This window comes from Plectropomus leopardus, chromosome 6 (assembly GCF_026936395.1).
Source record: "Plectropomus leopardus strain MGB_pleo_1.0 chromosome 6, ASM2693639v1, whole genome shotgun sequence".
NCBI lineage: Eukaryota > Metazoa > Chordata > Actinopteri > Perciformes > Serranidae > Plectropomus > Plectropomus leopardus.
In genome coordinates, this window is record NC_142181.1 from 7,916,078 (window position 1) to 7,940,331 (window position 24,254).

The 24,254-nt window shown below is 38.3% G+C and overlaps 1 protein-coding gene across 2 annotated transcripts in view; it reads right to left on the reverse strand.

Moving 5' to 3' along the window:
- Positions 1-11,272: 11,272 nt before the first annotated feature.
- lsamp (limbic system associated membrane protein) overlaps positions 11,273-24,254 on the reverse strand; it is a 496,316-nt gene continuing 483,334 nt past the window's right edge. For both annotated transcript variants that reach the window (XM_042486243.2, XM_042486242.2), the window contains 2 exons: positions 16,220-16,368; positions 11,273-15,123 (listed from right to left, as the gene is read on the reverse strand). In XM_042486243.2, the coding sequence (XP_042342177.2) occupies positions 15,026-15,123; positions 16,220-16,368 (247 nt within the window). In that variant the 3' untranslated portion in view covers positions 11,273-15,025. The remainder of the gene's footprint in view (positions 15,124-16,219; positions 16,369-24,254) is intronic.

The following is a 24,254-nucleotide window of genomic DNA, read 5'->3' on the forward strand; positions in this document are numbered from 1 at the left end:
TAGCCTTGCCTTTTCGGTCATTTTTTCACCATCCCAAATTATGGATTTTTGGGCTGTTTTTGAAAGATTCTTTGCTATGGCGTGTCTCGGCAGGCTAGTTTATGCTGTTTTAAAGTGTTTTCAGCTGTTTTTGGGACATGTCCTATTTTGACATTTTTCCATACTATAGCCTTGCCTTTTCGGTCATTTTTTCAACATCCCAAATTATGGTGTTTTAGGCCGTTTTTGAAAGATTCTTTGCTATGGCGTGTCTCGGCAGGCTAGTTTATGCTGTTTTAAAGTGTTTTCAGCTGTTTTTGGGACATGTCCTGTTTTGACATTTTTCCATACTATAGCCTTGCCTCTTCGGTCATTTTTTTGACATGTGTAATTATGGTGTTTTTGGGCTTTTGAAAGATTCTTTGCTATGGCGTGTCTCGGCAGGCTAGTTTATGCTGTTTTAAAGTGTTTTCAGCTGTTTTTGGGACATGTCCTATTTTGACATTTTTCCATACTATAGCCTTGCCTCTTCGGTCATTTTTTCAACATCCCAAATTATGGTGTTTTAGGCCATTTTTGAAAGATTCTTTGCTATGGCGTGTCTCGGCAGGCTAGTTTATGCTGTTTTAAAGTGTTTTCAGCTGTTTTTGGGACATGTCCTATTTTGACATTTTTCCATACTATAGCCTTGCCTTTTCGGTCATTTTTTCAACATCCCAAATTATGGTGTTTTTGGGCTGTTTTGAAAGATTCTTTGCTATGGCGTGTCTCGGCAGGCTAGTTTATGCTGTTTTAAAGTGTTTTCAGCTGTTTTTGGGACATGTCCTATTTTGACATTTTTCCATACTATAGCCTTGCCTCTTCTGTCATTTTTTCAACATCCCAAATTATGGTGTTTTAGGCCATTTTTGAAAGATTCTTTGCTATGGCGTGTCTCGGCAGGCTAGTTTATGCTGTTTTAAAGTGTTTTCAGCTGTTTTTGGGACATGTCCTATTTTGACATTTTTCCATACTATAGCCTTGCCTCTTCGGTCATTTTTTCAACATCCGAAATTATGGTGTTTTAGGCCGTTTTTGAAAGATTCTTTGCTATGGCGTGTCTCTGCAGGCTAGTTTATGCTGTTTAGAGGTGTTTTCAGCTGTTTTTGGGACATGTCCTATTTTGACATTTTTCCATACTATAGCCTTGCCTTTTCGGTCATTTTTTCAACATCCCAAATTATGGTGTTTTAGGCCGTTTTTGAAAGATTCTTTGCTATGGCGTGTCTCGGCAGGCTAGTTTATGCTGTTTTAAAGTGTTTTCAGCTGTTTTTGGGACATGTCCTATTTTGACATTTTTCCATACTATAGCCTTGCCTTTTCGGTCATTTTTTCAACATCCCAAATTATGGTGTTTTTGGGCTGTTTTGAAAGATTCTTTGCTATGGCGTGTCTCGGCAGGCTAGTTTATGCTGTTTTAAAGTGTTTTCAGCTGTTTTTGGGACATGTCCTATTTTGACATTTTTCCATACTATAGCCTTGCCTCTTCGGTCATTTTTTCAACATCCGAAATTATGGTGTTTTAGGCCGTTTTTGAAAGATTCTTTGCTATGGCGTGTCTCTGCAGGCTAGTTTATGCTGTTTAGAGGTGTTTTCAGCTGTTTTTGGGACATGTCCTATTTTGATATTTTTCCATACTATAGCCTTGCCTCTTGGGTCATTTTTTCAACATCCCAAATTATGTTTTTTTGGGCTGTTTTTGAAAGATTCTTTGCTATGGCGTGTCTCGGCAGGCTAGTTTATGCTGTTTTAAAGTGTTTTCAGCTGTTTTTGGGACATGTCCTATTTTGACATTTTTCCATACTATAGCCTTGCCTTTTCGGTCATTTTTTCAACATCCCAAATTATGGTGTTTTAGGCCGTTTTTGAAAGATTCTTTGCTATGGCGTGTCTCGGCAGGCTAGTTTATGCTGTTTTAAAGTGTTTTCAGCTGTTTTTGGGACATGTCCTATTTTGACATTTTTCCATACTATAGCCTTGCCTTTTCGGTCATTTTTTCAACATCCCAAATTATGGTGTTTTAGGCCGTTTTGAAAGATTCTTTGCTATGGCGTGTCTCGGCAGGCTAGTTTATGCTGTTTTAAAGTGTTTTCAGCTGTTTTTGGGACATGTCCTATTTTGACATTTTTCCATACTATAGCCTTGCCTTTTCGGTCATTTTTTCAACATCCGAAATTATGGTTTTTTGGGCTGTTTTTGAAAGATTCTTTGCTATGGCGTGTCTCGGCAGGCTAGTTTATGCTGTTTTAAAGTGTTTTCAGCTGTTTTTGGGACATGTCCTATTTTGACATTTTTCCATACTATAGCCTTGCCTTTTTGGTCATTTTTTCAACATCCCAAATTATGGTGTTTTTAGGCCGTTTTGAAAGATTCTTTGCTATGGCGTGTCTCGGCAGGCTAGTTTATGCTGTTTTAAAGTGTTTTCAGCTGTTTTTGGGACATGTCCTATTTTGACATTTTTCCATACTATAGCCTTGCCTCTTTCGGTCATTTTTTCAACATCCCAAATTATGGTGTTTTTAGGTTGGTTTTTCAAGACTCTTTGCTATGGCGTGTCTCGGCAGGCTAGTTTATGCTGTTTTAAAGTGTTTTCAGCTGTTTTTGGGACATGTCCTATTTTGACATTTTTCCATACTATAGCCTTGCCTTTTCGGTCATTTTTTCAACATCCCAAATTATGGTGTTTTAGGCCGTTTTTGAAAGATTCTTTGCTATGGCGTGTCTCGGCAGGCTAGTTTATGCTGTTTTAAAGTGTTTTCAGCTGTTTTTGGGACATGTCCTATTTTGACATTTTTCCATACTATAGCCTTGCCTTTTCGGTCATTTTTTCAACATCCGAAATTATGGTTTTTTGGGCTGTTTTTGAAAGATTCTTTGCTATGGCGTGTCTCGGCAGGCTAGTTTATGCTGTTTTAAAGTGTTTTCAGCTGTTTTTGGGACATGTCCTATTTTGACATTTTTCCATACTATAGCCTTGCCTCTTCGGTCATTTTTTCAACATCCCAAATTATGGTGTTTTAGGCTTTTTTTGAAAGATTCTTTGCTATGGCGTGTCTTGGCAGGCTAGTTTATGCTGTTTTAAAGTGTTTTCAGCTGTTTTTGGGACATGTCCTATTTTGACATTTTTTCCATACTATAGCCTTGCCTTTTCGGTCATTTTTCGACATCCGAAATTATGTTGTTTTGGGCTGTTTTTGAAAGATTCTTTGCTATGGCGTGTCTCGGCAGGCTAGTTTATGCTGTTTTAAAGTGTTTTCAGCTGTTTTTGGGACATGTCCTATTTTGACATTTTTCCATACTATAGCCTTGCCTCTTCGGTCATTTTTTCAACATCCCAAATTATGGATTTTTGGGCTGTTTTTGAAAGATTCTTTGCTATGGCGTGTCTCGGCAGGCTAGTTTATGCTGTTTTAAAGTGTTTTCAGCTGTTTTTGGGACATGTCCTATTTTGACATTTTTCCATACTATAGCCTTGCCTTTTTGGTCATTATTTCAACATCCCAAATTATGGTGTTTTGGGCTGTTTTGAAAGATTCTTTGCTATGGTGTGTCTCGGCAGGCTAGTTTATGCTATTTTAAAGTGTTTTCAGCTGTTTTTGGGACATGTCCTATTTTGACATTTTTCCATACTATAGCCTTGTCTCTTGGGTCATTTTTTCAACATCCCGAATTATGGTGTTTTGGGTTGTTTTTGAAAGATTCTTTGCTATGGCGTGTCTCGGCAGGCTAGTTTATGCTGTTTTAAAGTGTTTTCAGCTGTTTTTGGGACATGTCCTATTTTGACATTTTTCCATACTATAGCCTTGCCTTTTCGGTCATTTTTTCAACATCCCAAATTATGGTGTTTTCTGGTCGTTTTTGAAAGATTCTTCGCTATGGCGTGTCTCGGCAGGCTAATTTATGCTGTTTTAAAGTGTTTTCAGCTGTTTTTGGGACATGTCCTATTTTGACATTTTTCCATACTATAGCCTTGCCTCTTCGGTCATTTTTTCAACATCCCAAATTATGTTTTTTTGGGCTGTTTTTGAAAGATTGTTTGCTATGGCGTGTCTCGGCAGGCTAGTTTATGCTGTTTTAAAGTGTTTTCAGCTGTTTTTGGGACATGTCCTATTTTGACATTTTTCCATACTATAGCCTTGCCTTTTCGGTCATTTTTCAACATCCCAAATTATGGTGTTTTAGGCCGTTTTTGAAAGATTCTTTGCTATGGCGTGTCTCGGCAGGCTAGTTTATGCTGTTTTAAAGTGTTTTCAGCTGTTTTTGGGACATGTCCTATTTTGACATTTTTCCATACTATAGCCTTGCCTTTTCGGTCATTTTTTCAACATCCGAAATGATGGTGTTTTCTGGTCGTTTTTGAAAGATTCTTTGCTATGGCGTGTCTCGGCAGGCTAGTTTATGCTGTTTTAAAGTGTTTTCAGCTGTTTTTGGGACATGTCCTATTTTGACATTTTTCCATACTATAGCCTTGCCTCTTCGGTCATTTTTTCAACATCCCAAATTATGGTGTTTTAGGCTTTTTTTGAAAGATTCTTTGCTATGGCGTGTCTTGGCAGGCTAGTTTATGCTGTTTTAAAGTGTTTTCAGCTGTTTTTGGGACATGTCCTATTTTGATATTTTTCCATACTATAGTCTTGCCTTTTCAGTCATTTTTTTGACATGTGTAATTATGGTGTTTTGGGCTGTTTTTGAAAGATTCTTTGCTATGGCGTGTCTCGGCAGGCTAGTTTATGCTGTTTTAAAGTGTTTTCAGCTGTTTTTGGGACATGTCCTATTTTGACATTTTTCCATACTATAGCCTTGCCTTTTCGGTCATTTTTTCAACATCCCAAATTATGGTGTTTTGGGTCGTTTTTGAAAGATTCTTTGCTATGGCGTGTCTCGGCAGGCTAGTTTATGCTGTTTTAAAGTGTTTTCAGCTGTTTTTGGGACATGTCCTATTTTGACATTTTTCCATACTATAGCCTTGCCTTTTCGGTCATTTTTTCAACATCCGAAATGATGGTGTTTTCTGGTCGTTTTTGAAAGATTCTTCGCTATGGCGTGTCTCGGCAGGCTAGTTTATGCTGTTTTAAAGTGTTTTCAGCTGTTTTTGGGACATGTCCTATTTTGACATTTTTCCATACTATAGCCTTGCCTTTTCGGTCATTTTTTCAACATCCCAAATTATGGTGTTTTAGGCCGTTTTTGAAAGATTCTTTGCTATGGCGTGTCTCGGCAGGCTAGTTTATGCTGTTTTAAAGTGTTTTCAGCTGTTTTTGGGACATGTCCTATTTTGACATTTTTCCATACTATAGCCTTGCCTTTTCGGTCATTTTTTTGACATGTGTAATTATGGTGTTTTGGGCTGTTTTTGAAAGATTCTTTGCTATGGCGTGTCTCGGCAGGCTAGTTTATGCTGTTTTAAAGTGTTTTCAGCTGTTTTTGGGACATGTCCTATTTTGACATTTTTCCATACTATAGCCTTGCCTCTTCGGTCATTTTTTCAACATCCCAAATTATGGTGTTTTAGGCCATTTTTGAAAGATTCTTTGCTATGGCGTGTCTCGGCAGGCTAGTTTATGCTGTTTTAAAGTGTTTTCAGCTGTTTTTGGGACATGTCCTATTTTGACATTTTTCCATACTATAGCCTTGCCTTTTCGGTCATTTTTTCAACATCCCAAATTATGTTTTTTTGGGCTGTTTTTGAAAGATTGTTTGCTATGGCGTGTCTCGGCAGGCTAGTTTATGCTGTTTTAAAGTGTTTTCAGCTGTTTTTGGGACATGTCCTATTTTGACATTTTTCCATACTATAGCCTTGTCTCTTGGGTCATTTTTTCAACATCCCAAATTATGGTGTTTTAGGCCATTTTTGAAAGATTCTTTGCTATGGCGTGTCTCGGCAGGCTAGTTTATGCTGTTTTAAAGTGTTTTCAGCTGTTTTTGGGACATGTCCTATTTTGACATTTTTCCATACTATAGCCTTGCCATGCCTTTTCGGTCATTTTTTCAACATCCCAAATTATGGTGTTTTGGGTCGTTTTTGAACGATTCTTTGCTATGGCGTGTCTCAGCAGGCTAGTTTATGCTGTTTTAAAGTGTTTTCAGCTGTTTTTGGGACATGTCCTATTTTGACATTTTTCCATACTATAGCCTTGCATTTTCGGTCATTTTTTCAACATCCGAAATTATGTTTTTTTGGGCTGTTTTTGAAAGATTCTTTGCTATGGCGTGTCTCGGCAGGCTAGTTTATGCTATTTTAAAGTGTTTTCAGCTGTTTTTGGGACATGTCCTATTTTGACATTTTTCCATACTATAGCCTTGTCTCTTGGGTCATTTTTTCAACATCCCAAATCATGGTGTTTTAGGCCGTTTTTGAAAGATTCTTTGCTATGGCGTGTCTCGGTAGGCTAGTTTATGCTGTTTTAAAGTGTTTTCAGCTGTTTTTGGGACATGTCCTATTTTGACATTTTTCCATACTATAGCCTTGCCATGCCTTTTCGGTCATTTTTTCAACATCCCAAATTATGGTGTTTTGGGTCGTTTTTGAACGATTCTTTGCTATGGCGTGTCTCAGCAGGCTAGTTTATGCTGTTTTAAAGTGTTTTCAGCTGTTTTTGGGACATGTCCTATTTTGACATTTTTCCATACTATATCCTTACCTTTTCGGTCATTTTTTCAACATCCCAAATTATGGTTTTTTGGGCTGTTTTTGAAAGATTCTTTGCTATGGCGTGTCTCGGCAGGCTAGTTTATGCTGTTTTAAAGTGTTTTCAGCTGTTTTTGGGACATGTCCTATTTTGACATTTTTCCATACTATAGCCTTGCCTCTTCGGTCATTTTTTCAACATCCCAAATTATGGTGTTTTAGGCCATTTTTGAAAGATTCTTTGCTATGGCGTGTCTTGGCAGGCTAGTTTATGCTGTTTTAAAGTGTTTTCAGCTGTTTTTGGGACATGTCCTATTTTGACATTTTTCCATACTATAGTCTTGCCTTTTCAGTCATTTTTTTGACATGTGTAATTATGGTGTTTTGGGCTGTTTTTGAAAGATTCTTTGCTTTGGCGTGTCTCGGTAGGCTAGTTTATGCTGTTTTAAAGTGTTTTCAGCTGTTTTTGGGACATGTCCTATTTTGACATTTTTCCATACTATAGCCTTGTCTCTTCGGTCATTTTTTCAACATCCCAAATTATGGTGTTTTGGGCTGGTTTTGAAAGATTCAATGCAATGGCGTGTCTCGGCAGGCTAGTTTATGCTATTTTAAAGTGTTTTCAGCTGTTTTTGGGACATGTCCTATTTTGACATTTTTCCATACTATAGCCTTGTCTCTTGGGTCATTTTTTCAACATCCCAAATTATGGTGTTTTGGGTCGTTTTTGAACGATTCTTTGCTATGGCGTGTCTCAGCAGGCTAGTTTATGCTGTTTTAAAGTGTTTTCAGCTGTTTTTGGGACATGTCCTATTTTGACATTTTTCCATACTATAGCCTTGCCTTTTTGGTCATTTTTTCAACATCCCAAATTATGTTTTTTTGGGCTGTTTTTGAAAGATTCTTTGCTATGGCGTGTCTCGGCAGGCTAGTTTATGCTATTTTAAAGTGTTTTCAGCTGTTTTTGGGACATGTCCTATTTTGACATTTTTCCATACTATAGCCTTGCCTTTTCGGTCATTTTTTGACATGTGTAATTATGGTGTTTTGGGCCGTTTTTGAAAGATTCTTTGCTATGGCGTGTCTCCGCAGGCTAGTTTTCTGCTGTTTTAAAGTGTTTTCAGCTGTTTTTGGGACATGTCCTATTTTGACATTTTTCCATACTATAGCCTTGCCTTTTCGGTCATTTTTTTAACATCCGAAATGATGGTGTTTTGGGTCGTTTTTGAAAGATTCTTTGCTATGGCGTGTCTCGGCAGGCTAGTTTATGCTGTTTTAAAGTGTTTTCAGCTGTTTTTGGGACATGTCCTATTTTGACATTTTTCCATACTATAGCCTTGTCTTTTCGGTCATTTTTTTGACATGTGTAATTATGGTGTTTTGGGCCGTTTTTGAAAGATTCTTTGCTATGGCGTGTCTCGGCAGGCTAGTTTATGCTGTTTTAAAGTGTTTTCAGCTGTTTTTGGGACATGTCCTATTTTGACATTTTTCCATACTATAGCCTTGCCTCTTCAGTCATTTTTTCAACATCCCAAATTATGGTGTTTTAGGCCATTTTTGAAAGATTCTTTGCTATGGCGTGTCTTGGCAGGCTAGTTTATGCTGTTTTAAAGTGTTTTCAGCTGTTTTTGGGACATGTCCTATTTTGACATTTTTCCATACTATAGCCTTGCCTCTTGGGTCATTTTTTCAACATCCCAAATTATGTTTTTTTGGGCTGTTTTTGAAAGATTCTTTGCTATGGCGTGTCTTGGCAGGCTAGTTTATGCTGTTTTAAAGTGTTTTCAGCTGTTTTTGGGACATGTCCTATTTTGACATTTTTCCATACTATAGCCTTGCCTCTTCGGTCATTTTTTCAACATCCCAAATTATGGTGTTTTGGGCTGGTTTTGAAAGATTCAATGCAATGGCGTGTCTCGGCAGGCTAGTTTATGCTGTTTTGAGGTGTTACAGCTGTTTTTCGGACATGTGATAATTTGACATTTTTTCCATACTATAGCCTTGCCTTTTCGGTCATTTTTTCAACATGCTACAAAATGTCGTTTTTGGCCATTTTTGAAAGATTCTATGCTATGGCGCATTTCGGCATGCTATTTCATGCTGTTTTGAGGTGTTTTCAGCTGTTTTTAAGATATGTCATATTTTGACATTTTTGCCATACTATAGCTTTTCCTTTTCCGTGATTTTTTCAACATGCTATAGGTTGTGCTTTTAGCCGTGTTTGCAAGATCCTGTGCTATGGCGTGTTTCTGCACGCTATTTCATACTGTTTTGAGGTGTTTTCAGCTGTTTTTAAGACATGTCATATTTTGACATTTTTGCCATACTATAGCCTTGCTTTTTCCGTCACTTTTTCCAACATGCGTTATTATGGTGTTTTAGGCCGTTTTTGAAAGATTCTATGCTATGGCGTTTCTCGGCAGGCTAGTTTATGCTGTTTAGAGGTGTTTTCAGCTGTTTTTGGAACATGTCATATTTTAACATTGCCTTTTCATCCATTTTTTTGCATGCATTATTATGGTGTTTTTGGCCGTATTTGAAAGATTCTTTGCTTTGGCGTTTCTCTGCTAACTATTTCATGTGTTTTTCAACTTTTTTGAGGGCATGTTATATTTTGTCATTTTTTGCCATACTGAAGTATTGTTTTTTCAGTTGTTTTTGCAACATGCTATTTTAAGGTGTCTTGGGAGGTTTTTGCAATATTCTATGCTATCTTATGCGTTTTTCAGCTTTTTTTGGGACATGTCATATTTTGACATTTTTGGCCATACTATTGTATGATGTTTATGGTATTTTTTTCAACATGCTATATTGTGATATTTTTGAATGTTTTTTCGACATTCTATACTTGTATCTATGCCCAACCCTTACCCAAGATTCAGCAAATCTATGAAACAGAGAAGGACAAAGACTGTAGAGAAGAAGCCAAGTTAGTTATGCGGAAATAGGACATGAGTGTTTGCACATGAAGAGAGAAAGAGAATCAGAGAGGATCTCAATGAATCACACGAAGTCCCATGGCCGACTAAGTCTATATCAACCTCACTAGGGGCTGGCCCAAAGAAAGCCTAAGCCATCACTTAACTATGGAAAGTCATATATCTACTTTTAAATGTGGAGACAGTCAAACCAGAGGGCAGAAACAAAACCGAAAGCGCCGGGTGAAGGAAAGGAAGAGAGCCGGCATCAGGGTGAGGCTTACCTGACTTGGACCGAGAGCTGTTCCTCTGTCAAGCCTTCCTCTGGCTAATGCCCAGTCTCAAGAGTGGACTGGATGGGATGCGATCCGGACTCGCTCAGCTGCAGGAAAGTGGAGACTGCCCTGCAAACATCTTTGCGGAGACATGGTTGGCCCCTGGCATCTTGGATTGGACTGTTGCACTGGATAGATGGACCTTGTTGGGAGCCAAAAGAACACAAAACTGGTGCAAATTAAAAAATGCACCACAGGAATTGAATGATACCACCAGCAGCAACATGCCAAAAGAACCAGATGGACTCTTCACAGTAGCTGCTTTAATCCTTCAACTCATCCTTCAAATCCAAAGATGAAGCAGGATCAAGGACAAAAGAAATTTTGTTTTTTGAAATTTGTTTAAAAAATAAATGATAAATATCCCCTCTACCTTCAAACTATACCAGGGGTATACCAGGTTTGATGAATTTAGGGAATCAGCTTATTACTGAAGATTGTCAATGGAAAGTGCAAACATTTAAACATATTTTATACATACATATTTTATTTAAAAGGAAATAAAATCCATATCCAAGTACTGCAATTTAGGATAATATTTTTCATGGGCCCCTTGGTTTTGTAAAATTGCTTTAACTCATCCTGTGGTTCTGATAATTAGCGGCAGGTCATGTCGTATTAGCTTTCCACCTTACCTTACCTTTTTTCAAGTGTCTGAAGTCAGTCTGTTTTTGTTAATCAAATGTTTAAATCAATATGTTATTTGATGGGGGCCAGCTTCTTTTCCTGAATATTGAAGAGGTAACGACCCCATAAGTGTATTGTGATTATATCTGAGGTTTCATTGGTCTAACCCCTTGCTTTTTAATGTTTTGTGCAACAAAAATTAGTAGTGTTTACCATTGCAGTCTCTCTGAAAACAGTTATGGTATATCTATCTTTATAATGTCTACTTATAGTCACTGAAGAGCCCCCATTGATCAAACAAGCTCTTCTCATTTGCTTTTTTCTTGCCCACATTTTCCAAGTTAGCATGGTTGTTCAAGCATCTGGAAATTGTGAAGCTACAGGCATTTTTCTGGCCTATGACACAGCTACATTCCTTGTTTATTTTCTATGGTCAGGGGCTAATAATAATACAATCCGTGTTTCTTTACTCTCTCTGCTCCACTCCACATCACACTGGGGGGATAATTTGGTTTGTTGTGACCTCTTGTGGTGAAACATTTTACTGCAGTGGCTCCCATAGCAGTAGATGTGCTGTGATGTTGAGTGAAGAGCAATGGCAGTAATGTGTGTGTGTCCATGAGTGGGAATAACATTGCTCTTACCTGGCACAAAAAATGACACTGGAACATTTGCTTGGTGATGAGCTGAATCTCAGTTGAATTTCTCACACTTTCTAAGGGGAAAGAAATGTCTTCCAGAGAGAATACAACAATACATATATTATTTTATTTGCATGTTACATGGTGATAAACACAATTGTACCATTAGGATTCTGTGTGTTCCAAGCTATCTCCAAAAAAAGAGGTTGCTTATCCCGACATCTCAAGTCACATTCCACATTGAATTCGAACAACTTTATTTTGTGTTATGAACATTTTCTCATATATCTTTATTACATATCATTTTTTAGAAACTGACTGCAATTACCTTATGCCATAATAAAGTAAAGTAAAACAGAAAAAAATGGGACATTGCTGTGTCATAATCCATGACTGAACCCTAATTTCCCATGACAAAGGGAAGGGAAGTACAAACGTGATAGATACATTTGTTTAAATCTTTAAATGTTGAGTTGTATAAACACGATCTTATGGATTTGCTGACTTTACAACATTCTAGTGTAGAAACATCACACTGTATATACAGGAGGAAAAGAAAAAAAACTTTGAAGGTTACTACTGTAACCAATGCTCAATGGAAAGTAGAAGGTTTGCCACTTGGCGAACTTGTCATGTATCACATGCCCCATATTAACTTCTCAGGTAGGTTAATAATAATGAACAGAATCAGAATCAGAGTACACACGCGCACATACATAAGCCAGTTTTGTACAGTGAAGCAATGGTCATGTTTTGAGGCAATGCTCAATAGTAAACTAGCTGTATCTACAGTCTTCAGTAGATATCCAGGTCTGTCTACAGGGGGGTTGGTGCTGTGTCCATAGGCTGGCTTTTGGTCTCTATTAGCAATGGAAAGACTATTCTTTTCTGCTGTATTGATAAGACAGAGCTCCATGGCTTTTACTTCTGTGGTCTTAGTATCAGTCAGTGCTTATTGGCTGGTTTTAACCTGCATCGAATATACACATGAAAATCCCCTGAATAATCAAAAGTTTAGTTAATGACAGTACATTTACTGTAGCATCCTTATCACACCATTTGACTTTATGCAGTGAACTCTATGTGCAATGCATTCCAAGCAGGTTAAAATAAATGCCAAACAGAATTTGGAGATATTCGACCCTGCTAGTAGTTTGTCAGGGTCAGCTCCAGCAAAAAAAGCAAAAGAACATTTTGTCTGAGAGTCTGCCCAAGGCCAGCCTTGCTCTGCCCTGAGGTTTCTTTTTTCTATGACACAAAGTGAGACAGACAGACTTACTGAAATAGACATGTAGCACAGATCACTCTCATGCAAACTGATCATAAAGAACTATTTTCACCACAGCGTCCAGATCATTCGCTTCTTACTACAGTAGGGAGATAACAGCTGCTGACAAACAGGCATTCCTCAAGTAGCCAGAGGCTAAAAAGTGGTTAGAGAGTCAGCAGAAATACCAGTGTAGTAGAAAAACATCATGAGTCAAGTTAATTCACGTTAAAGTGAATACAGCAGTCGCTCAGTTGTAGAAAATCAAAAAAGCAAGATGATGACAGAATAAAGCAGCTTTCTTATCTCTTCCTAGACTGAGATGTCTGATTGCAAGATATTGTTGTGTAGTGACTGATAGAAATGACAGCATTGTTCTTTGAACTGTTTAAATGCTTCACCTTAGATTGAAATTTTGGCAGGTTTCAGTCTCTGTTTCTACCATTTTGCCCCACATGAAAATTAGACTAGATCAGATGGCGTCACCAACACTACAAAACGTCACACAACCATGGCCTCAGAAGCATTTACAATGAAAACACTTGGGACAATTTATTTTATGTTTGACAAGAATGACATTAATTACACGTGTCTTACAGTACTATCTCGGCTTGGTTGTTAGAGGAGCGGAGACATGATTACACATCCAGTCAAGGAGCCGAGCTGGGCACTTGAGTCTGTTAATCACCTCACAGCAGGTCAAAAGAAATGGGGAGGAAAAAAAGCAGCTAAAAGTGCACCAGTTTCAACAATTCTTATCATGACAGGAATGACCTCTGAGATGTTTCCTGAAAGAATCACACTGTTTGAAAGGTCTTCTTCTTTTACAAAATACTGACATTTAACCTCCATGAAGAAACAAATTAATTGATTGGCAGGGTTTTATGAGAAAATCTGCTGTTGGACATGTAATATAATGGTTGTTAAAGATCAGCACAGTGGCCTTGTTGGCCATAGAGGGGAATAAGCTGCTCTCAAATTGAATTCCTGGTATGGCAGAGCATTACAAGCTTAAAATAATATTACACTCCCTCTAAGCCAGCACTTGTATCATCTCAAGGATAGGTACAATAATAACTGCACAAAACTATTATTGTTTTTTTTTTTTTTTTTAAAACAACAAAATTTTCTAATGGGCTTCGGTTCACATGATAGAGTAGGGTTGCCAGTTTAAGAGATCTACAAGTTATCATCCTCAACAAATAGCTACCCTATTCAGAAACATGGACACATAAAGTTTGCCTTTTCATATAGTATAAGGACATTGGATTCAAGTATATATACACATACGAACTAAAATTAATGAGGTAAAAGACAGAAAAAAAATAACCTCAATATAATATGAATTTTTCTGTATCATTTCATATTAAAACACGCATACTTCTTTGAAAGAGAAAAACTAAAAAGTAAGTCATTCATTGGTGTCATACATTTTTTATCCAAATTCCAGCAGTATAGAAGAATGATCCTAAAACTCATAACCTAAAAGCTGTAGGTGGTACAGTATATGCAGCTTAATGAGCCCGCTGTGGAGCAGAGGCAAACTGCACAGTATGGTTGGTTGGTCATCAAACAAGCAACATACACTGCAACAGTTTTCTCTGTTTTCTGTTGTTACAGTGGCAAAAGCAAGTTGCCTTATCATAGAGAAATACAAAATTTTTTACTATGTACAGTACGCATCATTACAACCTACTGTGTGTTTTTTTTCCTGCTGCAAAAGAAAAGAGGAATTGTTTTGGAATAAAGGCGAGTGGTTGCAAAGCCACGGAATGAAGGTTATCCAGATGAACCAGATAAATTAATTTCCTCAAGTTTGTACTCCACATGGTTCAGCTCAGTGGGGCCATGTCAATTCTATTCACTGCTTCCTTGGTTTCTGGGCTCATCTAGAGACAATGTCATTGATTGGATCTGTCTAATGCTCTGTGTTTCAGTTTAGTAGCATCAGATTATGGTAGACTTTAATATCAACCTTTAATCTCATGACACAATCAGCTGCAATATTTTCCCTTTGTTTTCTGTATTTGTTAGTGTCAAATCTATATGGATATTTGGCAAAGACTTTGCATGTTGCTCTTTAATGCACTGGTTAAACACTCGGTTAAATCTACAATTTCAGTTAACATAATGCATATATGGGAGAAAGAAGAGATACACCTTATGTCTTCAGTACTTCTAGAGACAAATGATTGTAGGCATCCCTGTAAGTGGGTGCCTCTGCTTTCCCATGAAGACAAAAAATACAACACACCCCGATCCAGACCCCAAAGACAAGATATAGCAGAAAACAAAGAAGTGCATACGAATTAAAAAGAACAATTCTTCAAAAGAGCACTGTTTGCTTGTTCTGTCCTTCATTTCACTTTTTTTCATGGTTCTTATAACATTTTACTCATAACCCATCGTAATATCTGTAAGCAGTGCTCGAAAGCACATAAGGTTTTCGTATCATGATGCAAACAGTCTGGGGGAGGGGGCGGTAAAGTTAAGGTAGCAATAAGGATGTCGGTGAGTTGGAGAGAAGGAGGATGAGGGGGAGGGAAAGAAGGCCAGGAAGGGGGAAGAAGAGGAAGAGGAGGGCAGTGGTATTAACACTTGAAGAAAAGGCAGGCGAAACAGGCCATTAGGAGCCACAGTGATTGAGATACACAGACTGAGCCGTTGATATCTCGACCTGTCCCAGGTCCTGCACAGAGAAAGAGAAGAAAAGGAAGTGATAATGTAGCTAGAGAGCCCACTGGCACACACAGCACCTGCAGTAAAAAAATCATGCAGTGCAGTAAAAGTAAAAAAAAAAAAAATCTATTGCCACTAGTTAGATTTTTTTTAAATGTCAAAATAGGATGGAAAACATTTGGATATCCATCAGTTTGTTTTTCTTGAACATTCATGGAACAATATTATATTTTTTTAGTATATAAGAAGAGAATACATAATGAATCCTGAAGTTTGACAGAAGAGTAACTCAGCTGACAAATAATTTTTTGGGGGGTGCTATAGAGCAGTGGTTCCCAACTGGTGGGTCCTGGTCCAAAAGTGGGTGGGGAATCAAATCTGAGTGGACTGTGAACATGGCAAGTTTGTAACCCCCCCCCCCAAAAAAAAAAAAAACAAATACTTTTTTATCATACAAGCCAATATATTGTTTACATTTTGTAAATAAAATCAAATATGGTGTAATTTATCTAATGAGTGGGCCTCGAACTAATGACTAAGGAGAAGTCAGGACCCCATGGACGGACAAGTTGGAAATCACTGCTATATAGTACATCACCCGTATGCCAGATGTCACCTTCCCTCTCTAGCAATATTCTGGGATTTCCATGAGGGTTCAGTTAAATTACACCCCTGCAGAGTTTAGTACACTGTTTACCACATGGCAAAAAAAATACTACACAGCGAATTTCAGTTCTCATATTCCAATTCTTCAGCTCTTGCAGCGAAGCTTAAAGAACAGCACACAAAGCTACAGTGAGTTTCCTCCCCACTGATTTTCAATGATTCACAAGGGAAGTGGGCTAATAGAATTAACACATCAAAGTCATTCAATCTAACCTTGAAACTCTCAATGATTTCAATCATGGTTTGGTTCAGAAGTCACACTGCAACCTTGCTGTGATATTTCATACTCTGTATCTCTGTATCTCTGTAATACTATCTGCTGTGAGGTATAAAGCCCCTTGAGGTGTAAAAGGAAGAGCTGTGATTTTTTTCCCAGTAAAAACAAGAATGCTCAGTTTCTAATTCAAACTGTGAATCAAATGGCAGTAGTTTGTACTCACTATAGAGGAAAAGACTGGCATTCTGGACACCCAGTCGGTTTGAGGCCACACAGGTATAGTTCCCATAATCCTCTTCGGTGACGTTGCTAATCATGAGAATAGTGGTAGTGCCAAGAATCTGGATATTGATGCCCTGGGTATTGGACAGCCTGGAGAGGAGAGACAGACAAGAGTGAAACCATTTGAAGTAAAATGCAAACTGATAAAAATCAGAGCACTTTAGGGAGTCAGTGACATTTTGGGTAAAATAATAGAGACTGTAGTGTCTGTGTGGGTAAAGAAGATGGGAAACTTCATTAGAGCGTAATAATTATCTAACGTAATATACAGATTTTTTTTTTTTTTTTACCAAACAAGAAAAATGATACTTCTAGCTTACAAATAGGATAGATTATCAGCCTCTCACCAACATGGCACTTTTCACAACATGGCTGATAGGATTCAGCTGTTTTCTGATTACAGTATGACATCCCAGAGGCACAATACAGCTGCTATCAAATTATCTTGATTCCTGTGAGTTTCTTCACAAAATTACTTAATGACACATTTGTTTTGTTGACACCTTAAATATCTGTTATATATCCCCACGTACAAAATATGTTTTATTTAACGTACTTTAATGTGATAACTTCTGGGAAAACGACTGAAAGCTGTGAAGTAGATGATTGAAACAAGTAGCAACCTATGAGAATGAGAAATAAAGTAAAAAAAACAACTTTTGGATCATTATGCAGTTCTGACCATCTGCTACATTATGACTCATCCAGACGTCTCAGGTCGCCTGGGACAGATCTGCTTTTTGTCTCCAGAGATACCATTAAATATGGGGAAGGTTTATTTATTTTCTGTTATTATTATTTTGTTTTTATGCGCCACACAGGTCTGCCCCAACTCTCAGTTCTTTTAAATCAAGGCTGAAGACTTTCCTTTCTGCTGATGCCTTTTATTAAATCAAATATTTATTGATTTCTTACACTGCACTGTAACTTTTATTCTTGTATTTATGTCCTGTCTATGCATAGCTTATGTTTATTGTCTATTCTCTAACTCTTTGAGTGTGTTTTTAATTGGATATAATGTCTATGTATTACATGTTTCTTTGCACTTTGCCATTATGTTTTTGATGTTTTATGTAAAGCACTTTCCTTGTTGACAAAATGTGCTGTTGCAGCATAATATGCAAAAACTAGAATTACTGCCTCATGATTACATGCCTTCACGAACGAAGTTACAAGTCAAGTTACACCTACAGTTTACATCCATGTCTGTGAAAACATGGATGCTTCACACACATCTTCCCCTCTGCAGCACAGAAGATCCATACAGTCAGCACAGTTTCAAGGTGGGCACCTGACATTAGTGTCACCAATCCAGTATCTAAACAAGTCTCGCTCTCTGTTCCTGAGTTATGACATAATGGCCAAAAAAGTGTTTTTGCAGAACATTATGATGTCACAGTGAAGTTGACCTTTGACCTTTTGGATATAAAATGTAACTGATTCATCCTTATATCCTATCAGATATCTGTATGACATTTTGTCATAATTAGTGTACTAAATCTGAAGATATGGCCAAAAGCATGCTTTGTTAGGTCACAGTAGGTCACAGATCTTTGACATCCACCCTCAAAATTCTAAACAGTTCATTCTTGAGTTCATGTGGGTATTTGGACAAAATTTAAGGAAATTCCCTCAGGGTGTTCCTGAGATATTGCCTTCATGAGAATGTGACAGATGGGATCAAAGCAACCATGACCTAGGGTGTCGGTGGCTGAGTGGATAAAGCAAGTGCACCTTGAATAAAGGCAGTGTTCTTGCCACAGCAGCCTCGGGTTCGACTCCCACTCAAGGCCCTTTGCTGCATGTCCTCCCTACTCTCTCTCCCACTTTCACTCTACTGATCTGTCCTATCTCATAAAGACTAAAATGCCAAAAAAAAAAATCATCTCTAAAAAAATATATTATCAGTTCATCACAGAGTTCAGGTGGACTTATGTGCTAAATTTTTTTTAAAAAAAAGAAAAACTTCCCTAAGGTGCTCTTGAGATAATGTGTTCCCAAGAATGGGATGGATGGATGTACAGACGGAGAGAGGGGTATGAACATATGGACATAAGAACATACAGACAGAGACAACCAGAAACTCCAGCCACGGCTATCACCAGCACAGAGGCATACAAATCATATTGCAATTATTTTGACGGATGTTGCAATTGCAACATGGATTGCGAATTTAGGGGGAATAGTAATTTTTGCATTTTTTTCTCACTGAAATCATGATAATGCGATTGTTGCAGGGGTCTGTGCCAAACAAGCATGTCTCCTTGTATCTCATATATGATTTGTAGGCCTGAGCATCTCTCTTTCGTTATCATGGTATGTTGTGACACATTTTATCAAAAGAAAATTGCAGCTCTTGCAATTTAGATATTGCACTTAGCCATATTGTGATTTTGATATTATTTTTGAATGATTGTGCTGCTGTATTAATAAACCTTATCTCAGACCTCAATCACAAAATCTCAGCAACTGCATAATGAATGTAAAAGTCCTCACATAGCTAATAACATTAATGGTATTCTATGAAGATGGTTATACTTCATGCTGGCAATCATTTTGCAGCAGCAGGCATCAGTATCATGTCAGTGAACTGTCTGAGCGTAGGCAGTGCGGTTGTTAAGAGGTGAGATCAGCCTCTCTCATTTTGAAACAAACCTCTTTCATTAACAGTCTGACACTGAATTTACCAAACAGCAATCCTCGACCTTTGGATTATGTTTTGAGCAAAGAAGTTTTTTCTTGTTTTTTTTATTTATTTATTTTTTATTTTAAGTTTGCAGAAATGTAACAACTTGTAAGCGTGAAAAATACAGAGTGTGAATGTGAGATAAACATTGCTTAGGAAATATGTCTGTGCAGATAATTACTTTGCAATATGTACATCCATTGTTCTCTTTTCTTTCTTTCGTTGTCATAAATCCCTTTTTTTTTGGGATGAAAGATTAGTATTCTGCTCAAGTCCTTTCCCTGCACTTCTGGGAGTCTTAATGACCACCAAACTTCTGCCAATCAATTATGTCAACCTTGAACCCTTTTCAGTACAAATTAATCAATACAATTTGCTGACTCAGACTGTGTACCTCGCTGATGAACTGTTCCTTACATCATCACAACCAAATAAAACTCCTTTAATAACATGCCGCGCATAATGAATTCTGCTTGTTCTGGGCTGATTGAGCCCTTTCGTATCATGAATGAGGTGAAGTTCATTTAAGGCACTCTAACTTAATCCTGCTTAAGTCTGGGTTATGTGGTAATCGCAATGGGAGCAGGGTGGGGGAGCAAGAAGTTTGTGCTGACACACACTTGGCTGATAAAAAGTATTAACATAAAAAGAAGGAAAAAAATGCACATCATGGCACAGCATAATTTGGCTCACTGGGGAGCGGGGGACTTGATAAAGTGCTGAGGCCCTTCCCATAGGGACACCTTGGGAATGGTAGCAGTGTGTGTGTGTGTGACAGCGAAAGAGCTAAGGGAGGGCACCAGTCATGTCCCCACTTCATCTCAAAGCAAACCCCCCTCCCACGATAAGGCCAGCAGCAGATATATTCTCCAGTGTGTCTTCATGAGAGGTGACTGCACTATTAAATAGGCCTGCCTGCCCAGAGAGCATGCTGAGAGACCCAGATAATACACAGCACTACAGGGAGCTGAAAGCAAACAGCTTTTTTTACTATAGATTACAGAGCATGATTGTAATGCAGTAGCAGGGGAATAAACTGACCTAAACAGGTCAAAACAGATAGAACTCTCCTTTGTTTTCACATTGGACTTTTATTTTGTGTTTTTTTGCAAATACAAGCTTGATGTTTAAACACCCAGCAGTATAAAACTGAAATACTAGGCGCAAGAAACTGGATCTTTGGCCCCCAAAGTGCGTCTTCTTTTTCTATCAGCATTTATGGAGCTCGACATTTCTGCTGCCCATTTTAACTTTTAACGCGTTTGGCACGCACAGATCTGCAGCCAGCGACTTCACTCACTTTTGATTTCAAGTTCATCCTCAAATATGCCTGTTTCTCTGCCAGCTCCCTTCATCTGGCATAATAGACTAGAATACATTATCAGAGAGGTTGGCAGATATCGTGCACCTTTTTTTTTTTTTTTTGAGTTTTTCAAGTCATCATCACAATATCGTTCCTCGCAGGCAGAGGGCAGCAGTGCTCCAGGGGATATCTCCATTCATCCTGTCCTGCTGCACAGAGCCACTCTGTTACATTACACCCTAGATTGAAATGATTTGACCCCTCTGTTTGGCAGAGGGCGTGCAGTGTGTGCGTGCAGGGCCACGGTCGCAGGCCGGCAGAGATGAAAGACCAGAACAAATCATCAGATGGACGGATTTGATTCTGTGGCGTGTGGGAGCATCTAAAGTAGGTTATCGCTGCCGGAGAAAGTGACAGGCCTGTTATGATTCAAGGCCGATGATAAATGAAATCGAGTGGAGAGTCCTGCTGAGACTTGTAACCCGGAGATGATTGAAAACGGCTCGGCGTCTGCGGCAGTCATGTATCAGCTGACAAAACAACAAACATATCTGTCTATCATGATAGCTAACAGCTAACGTTCGATTTTGTCATGTTATAAACATGGGGGAGTGGTGATTAACTGCACAGAAAGCAGAGGCAAGCTACTGAAGAAGATGCTCGGGGGATAGGCAACACCTCTCAACATTTCAGTGCTCTCATGAATTACAGGGTTCATAAGAGAAACTGAATTGAAGTAGACAGATTTTCTCCGTGAAGCATTAGATCTTTAATTCCCCTTTAACTCTTTGAAACCTTAGTAAACCGATTCATTTTGTGTAAAAACATGGGAAGAAAGCCATGAGCAACTTAAAAACACATGGCCCAAAAAACAGCAAGAAATTAGTAAAAAGTTACAAGAACATTACCTGAAAATAGGCACAAAAAAGAAAAGTAAAAACAACAAAACACAAGAAAATGAGTATATACATAGTCATAATGATTATTATTATATTTTCTGGACATTTTTCCCTACTTTTTGACAATTTTCTGGTACCCCCCCCCCTCCTTTTCTTAAACACATTTTCAGGTCATTTCATTTCTTGTAATTTGTGAGTCATTTCTTGCCAAGTTGGTTATCACACCAATTTGCTGAGGTTTCAAAGGGTTAAATAGCGTCTGAGAGGTGTTTGAATGCAGCACAAGGAAACTGATGCCAACCAGGTTTTAAAGAGTAAAGGTTAACATTGTGGGATTGTCCAGGCTGAAGGGGGCAACTTTTTACAACTTCATCCAAATTCCATGATGGTCCATGATGGACCACCAGTGAGAAGAGCCAAAAGGAGCAGGGAGAGTCATGACAGCCAGGTAGTAATATTTTTTCAGTCATGAACTTGTGGCCAGCTGCTCTTGGATCATAATGCATTGGTCTCCACAGAGGCTAATGGAGACTCAGATCCTGGTGTTAGTAAGAGATGTGGGGAAGCAATGATTCATTTATGTTTCAGAGGATGAGCTCCACCTTCCATGTGGGTATTAAGACTGACAGAGGGTGGATATGCGATGCACAAGGTTAGGTGAGTTAAGCCTCTGCAGTCAGTGGAGGAGAGAGGAGCGAGTTGTGCAGCCCGGTTTGTGTTTGCCAGCTTGTGCCAAGCAGTTTGTTCAAACTCTGAAGTGTTTACTCCTTCAGTTTGGTTTGTTTGGGCAGGTGAGAGCGATGCTTTTCAAACTTGGCACTAGATAACTGGAGCAAAAAAGTAAAAAAAAAAAAAAAAAAAGTGTTACCTCGCTTCTATTCCAACAGAGCTGCTATGTGATTTGTTTGGGGTAACATAACCCACATAGTGGAAATGAAAAGTTGGAAGCTGATGACTGATCAGGTCTGGACCAAGAGGCAAGGATGTGTTGGGTTCTCATACAATAAAAAAACATTGACATACTTGCCATATAGGAACAGTTTGAACAGTATTGCTGTGTTCCCATGGACTCAGGAGGTGGTAGATGGCGAATCCTATACCATTTTGGGAGCAGGTTGATAAAAATGAGGTGAGGCCAGCACAGAGTGTCGACAACAATGGACAGCATCGCTATTCAGAGTTAAAGTATTTGAACTTTTTGTCCTCATCTGACAGCATTTACAACTTGATGTTATGTAGCTCCTTCACACAAGGAAAACACACGGGCGGTCTGGACAATAACTGGACATTACCAGAAAAATGTAACAAAATAACAAATACAAAATTATAGTGAATATATTTGTGTTTCCAGTGCTGTGCAGAAGGTGTTGTTCATTTGCCCTCTACTGTGTATCTTATTCCATGTGAACTCAATATAACTTATTTCCCCTTATCAACAAATCAGAAACAATAGATGAAGATTAAATATACAGATAAAATAGCAGGGGATTAAGGAAAACAACAGTGTCAAATACAGTGAGACTATGCAATGATAACTCCTGCATCTGACGGGGAATCAGTAATTAAAAAAATGAAACATGACCATTTTGATTGTCAAAACACCATCAAAGGAAGGGATTAAGAAATGTTTAATTCTACCAAAGCTAATCAGAAAACTTCAGTAAAAGTTTACAGTACAAAGTGCAGAAAATGTAGAAATGATCAAAGCATATTGTTCCTTTGTGAGCCTGAGATAATAAGAGCAACCAAAATCCATCAATTCTAATGTGTCTCCTCACTTTTCATGTGTTTTAACCATATACTATATAAATATTGCATACAGTTATGATGTCACTCCTTGGTTTTATGGACTGCCATTTTTAAGCCTTCAGTTCAGCATTTCGGCTGTTCTGTAAAGTTGGGCATGTAACATGGCGGTCTTAGCGAAGTTACTTGGTTTTGGAGTCAGCCTAGGGTGGTCAATCAATGAACCACAGTTTTTGGCACTTTGGCTCCATTTTTCAGCAACAAGAGCAGGGGGGATTTTGAATGCGTCACTTGTTAGTGCAGGTGTCTGCTGTAAGTGTGCACAGCATTGGTTAGCTCCGTTTCAGAAAGGATTTATTTTAACTCCTCCGCTTCCGAACATGATAACCCTGCGATAATGGCTTGTTTTGATTGAACTGCATCACCAAGTGCATAATTAACATCCATTTGAAAGGGTTCTCTCTTTTTTATTTTTTAAAGTGCGAGACTTTGCTTTTAACCAAATTATGCAGCTAACGTTATCTAACTTGTTACTGCAGCTGGTGAATCTGCTGGTGAAGGTTGTCATTTCAGCAGGCAAAATCAATATTTGCCAGCTGGATATAAAAATACTGCTGTTTTCTACTTTTGTCCAAAACAAAGAACCCATTGTTTCTTTCTTTTTTTTTTTTTAATACTAACAGTTCTGTTTGATAAATCTGGCACTGTCACTGCATAATTAACATGCATATTTCAGACACTGGCAACCTGTGTGTCGCTGAGGTTAAACTGATTAGAGGGGAAACAAGGAGCAAGACCTGCACAATCAGGTAAATAATACACAACAGACTATAGCGCATTAGCTTCGATTCTTGGGGAGGGCACTAAGAAATTAACCGGCCAAGCGAGGATAAATGATATTATTATGGTGCATTAACATCATCATCCAAGGAGAAAGTGCAATAACACTTTCCAGTGGTGCAGAGGGAGAAAGGGGGCCACGGACAGGCACACAGCCAAAATTCTCCAGGGGACAAAACAACTGAGATAGATGGCGTTTGGAAACAACAGATAATGCAAAAATATTTCAACAACCATAAATCTTTCTTTTTCGAGCACTGGCATGATAGGCCTATTACTTTAGAGACCAAATCTGTGATAACACTTGTGACACTCCTCCGATATTTTTCTCCCAATCTTGGGTGAACTTTTACTGCTGCAGTTTGGGGGGGAGTGAATTGCAGATCACGACACTCTGCTTCTGCTTTTTTGAAAAAAAAAATAAAAAAAATCATTAAGCTTTCTTATACTCAAGCCCCTCAGTACCCATGAACTGACTCAGGAGGTGAGTTTGCTGCAGAGG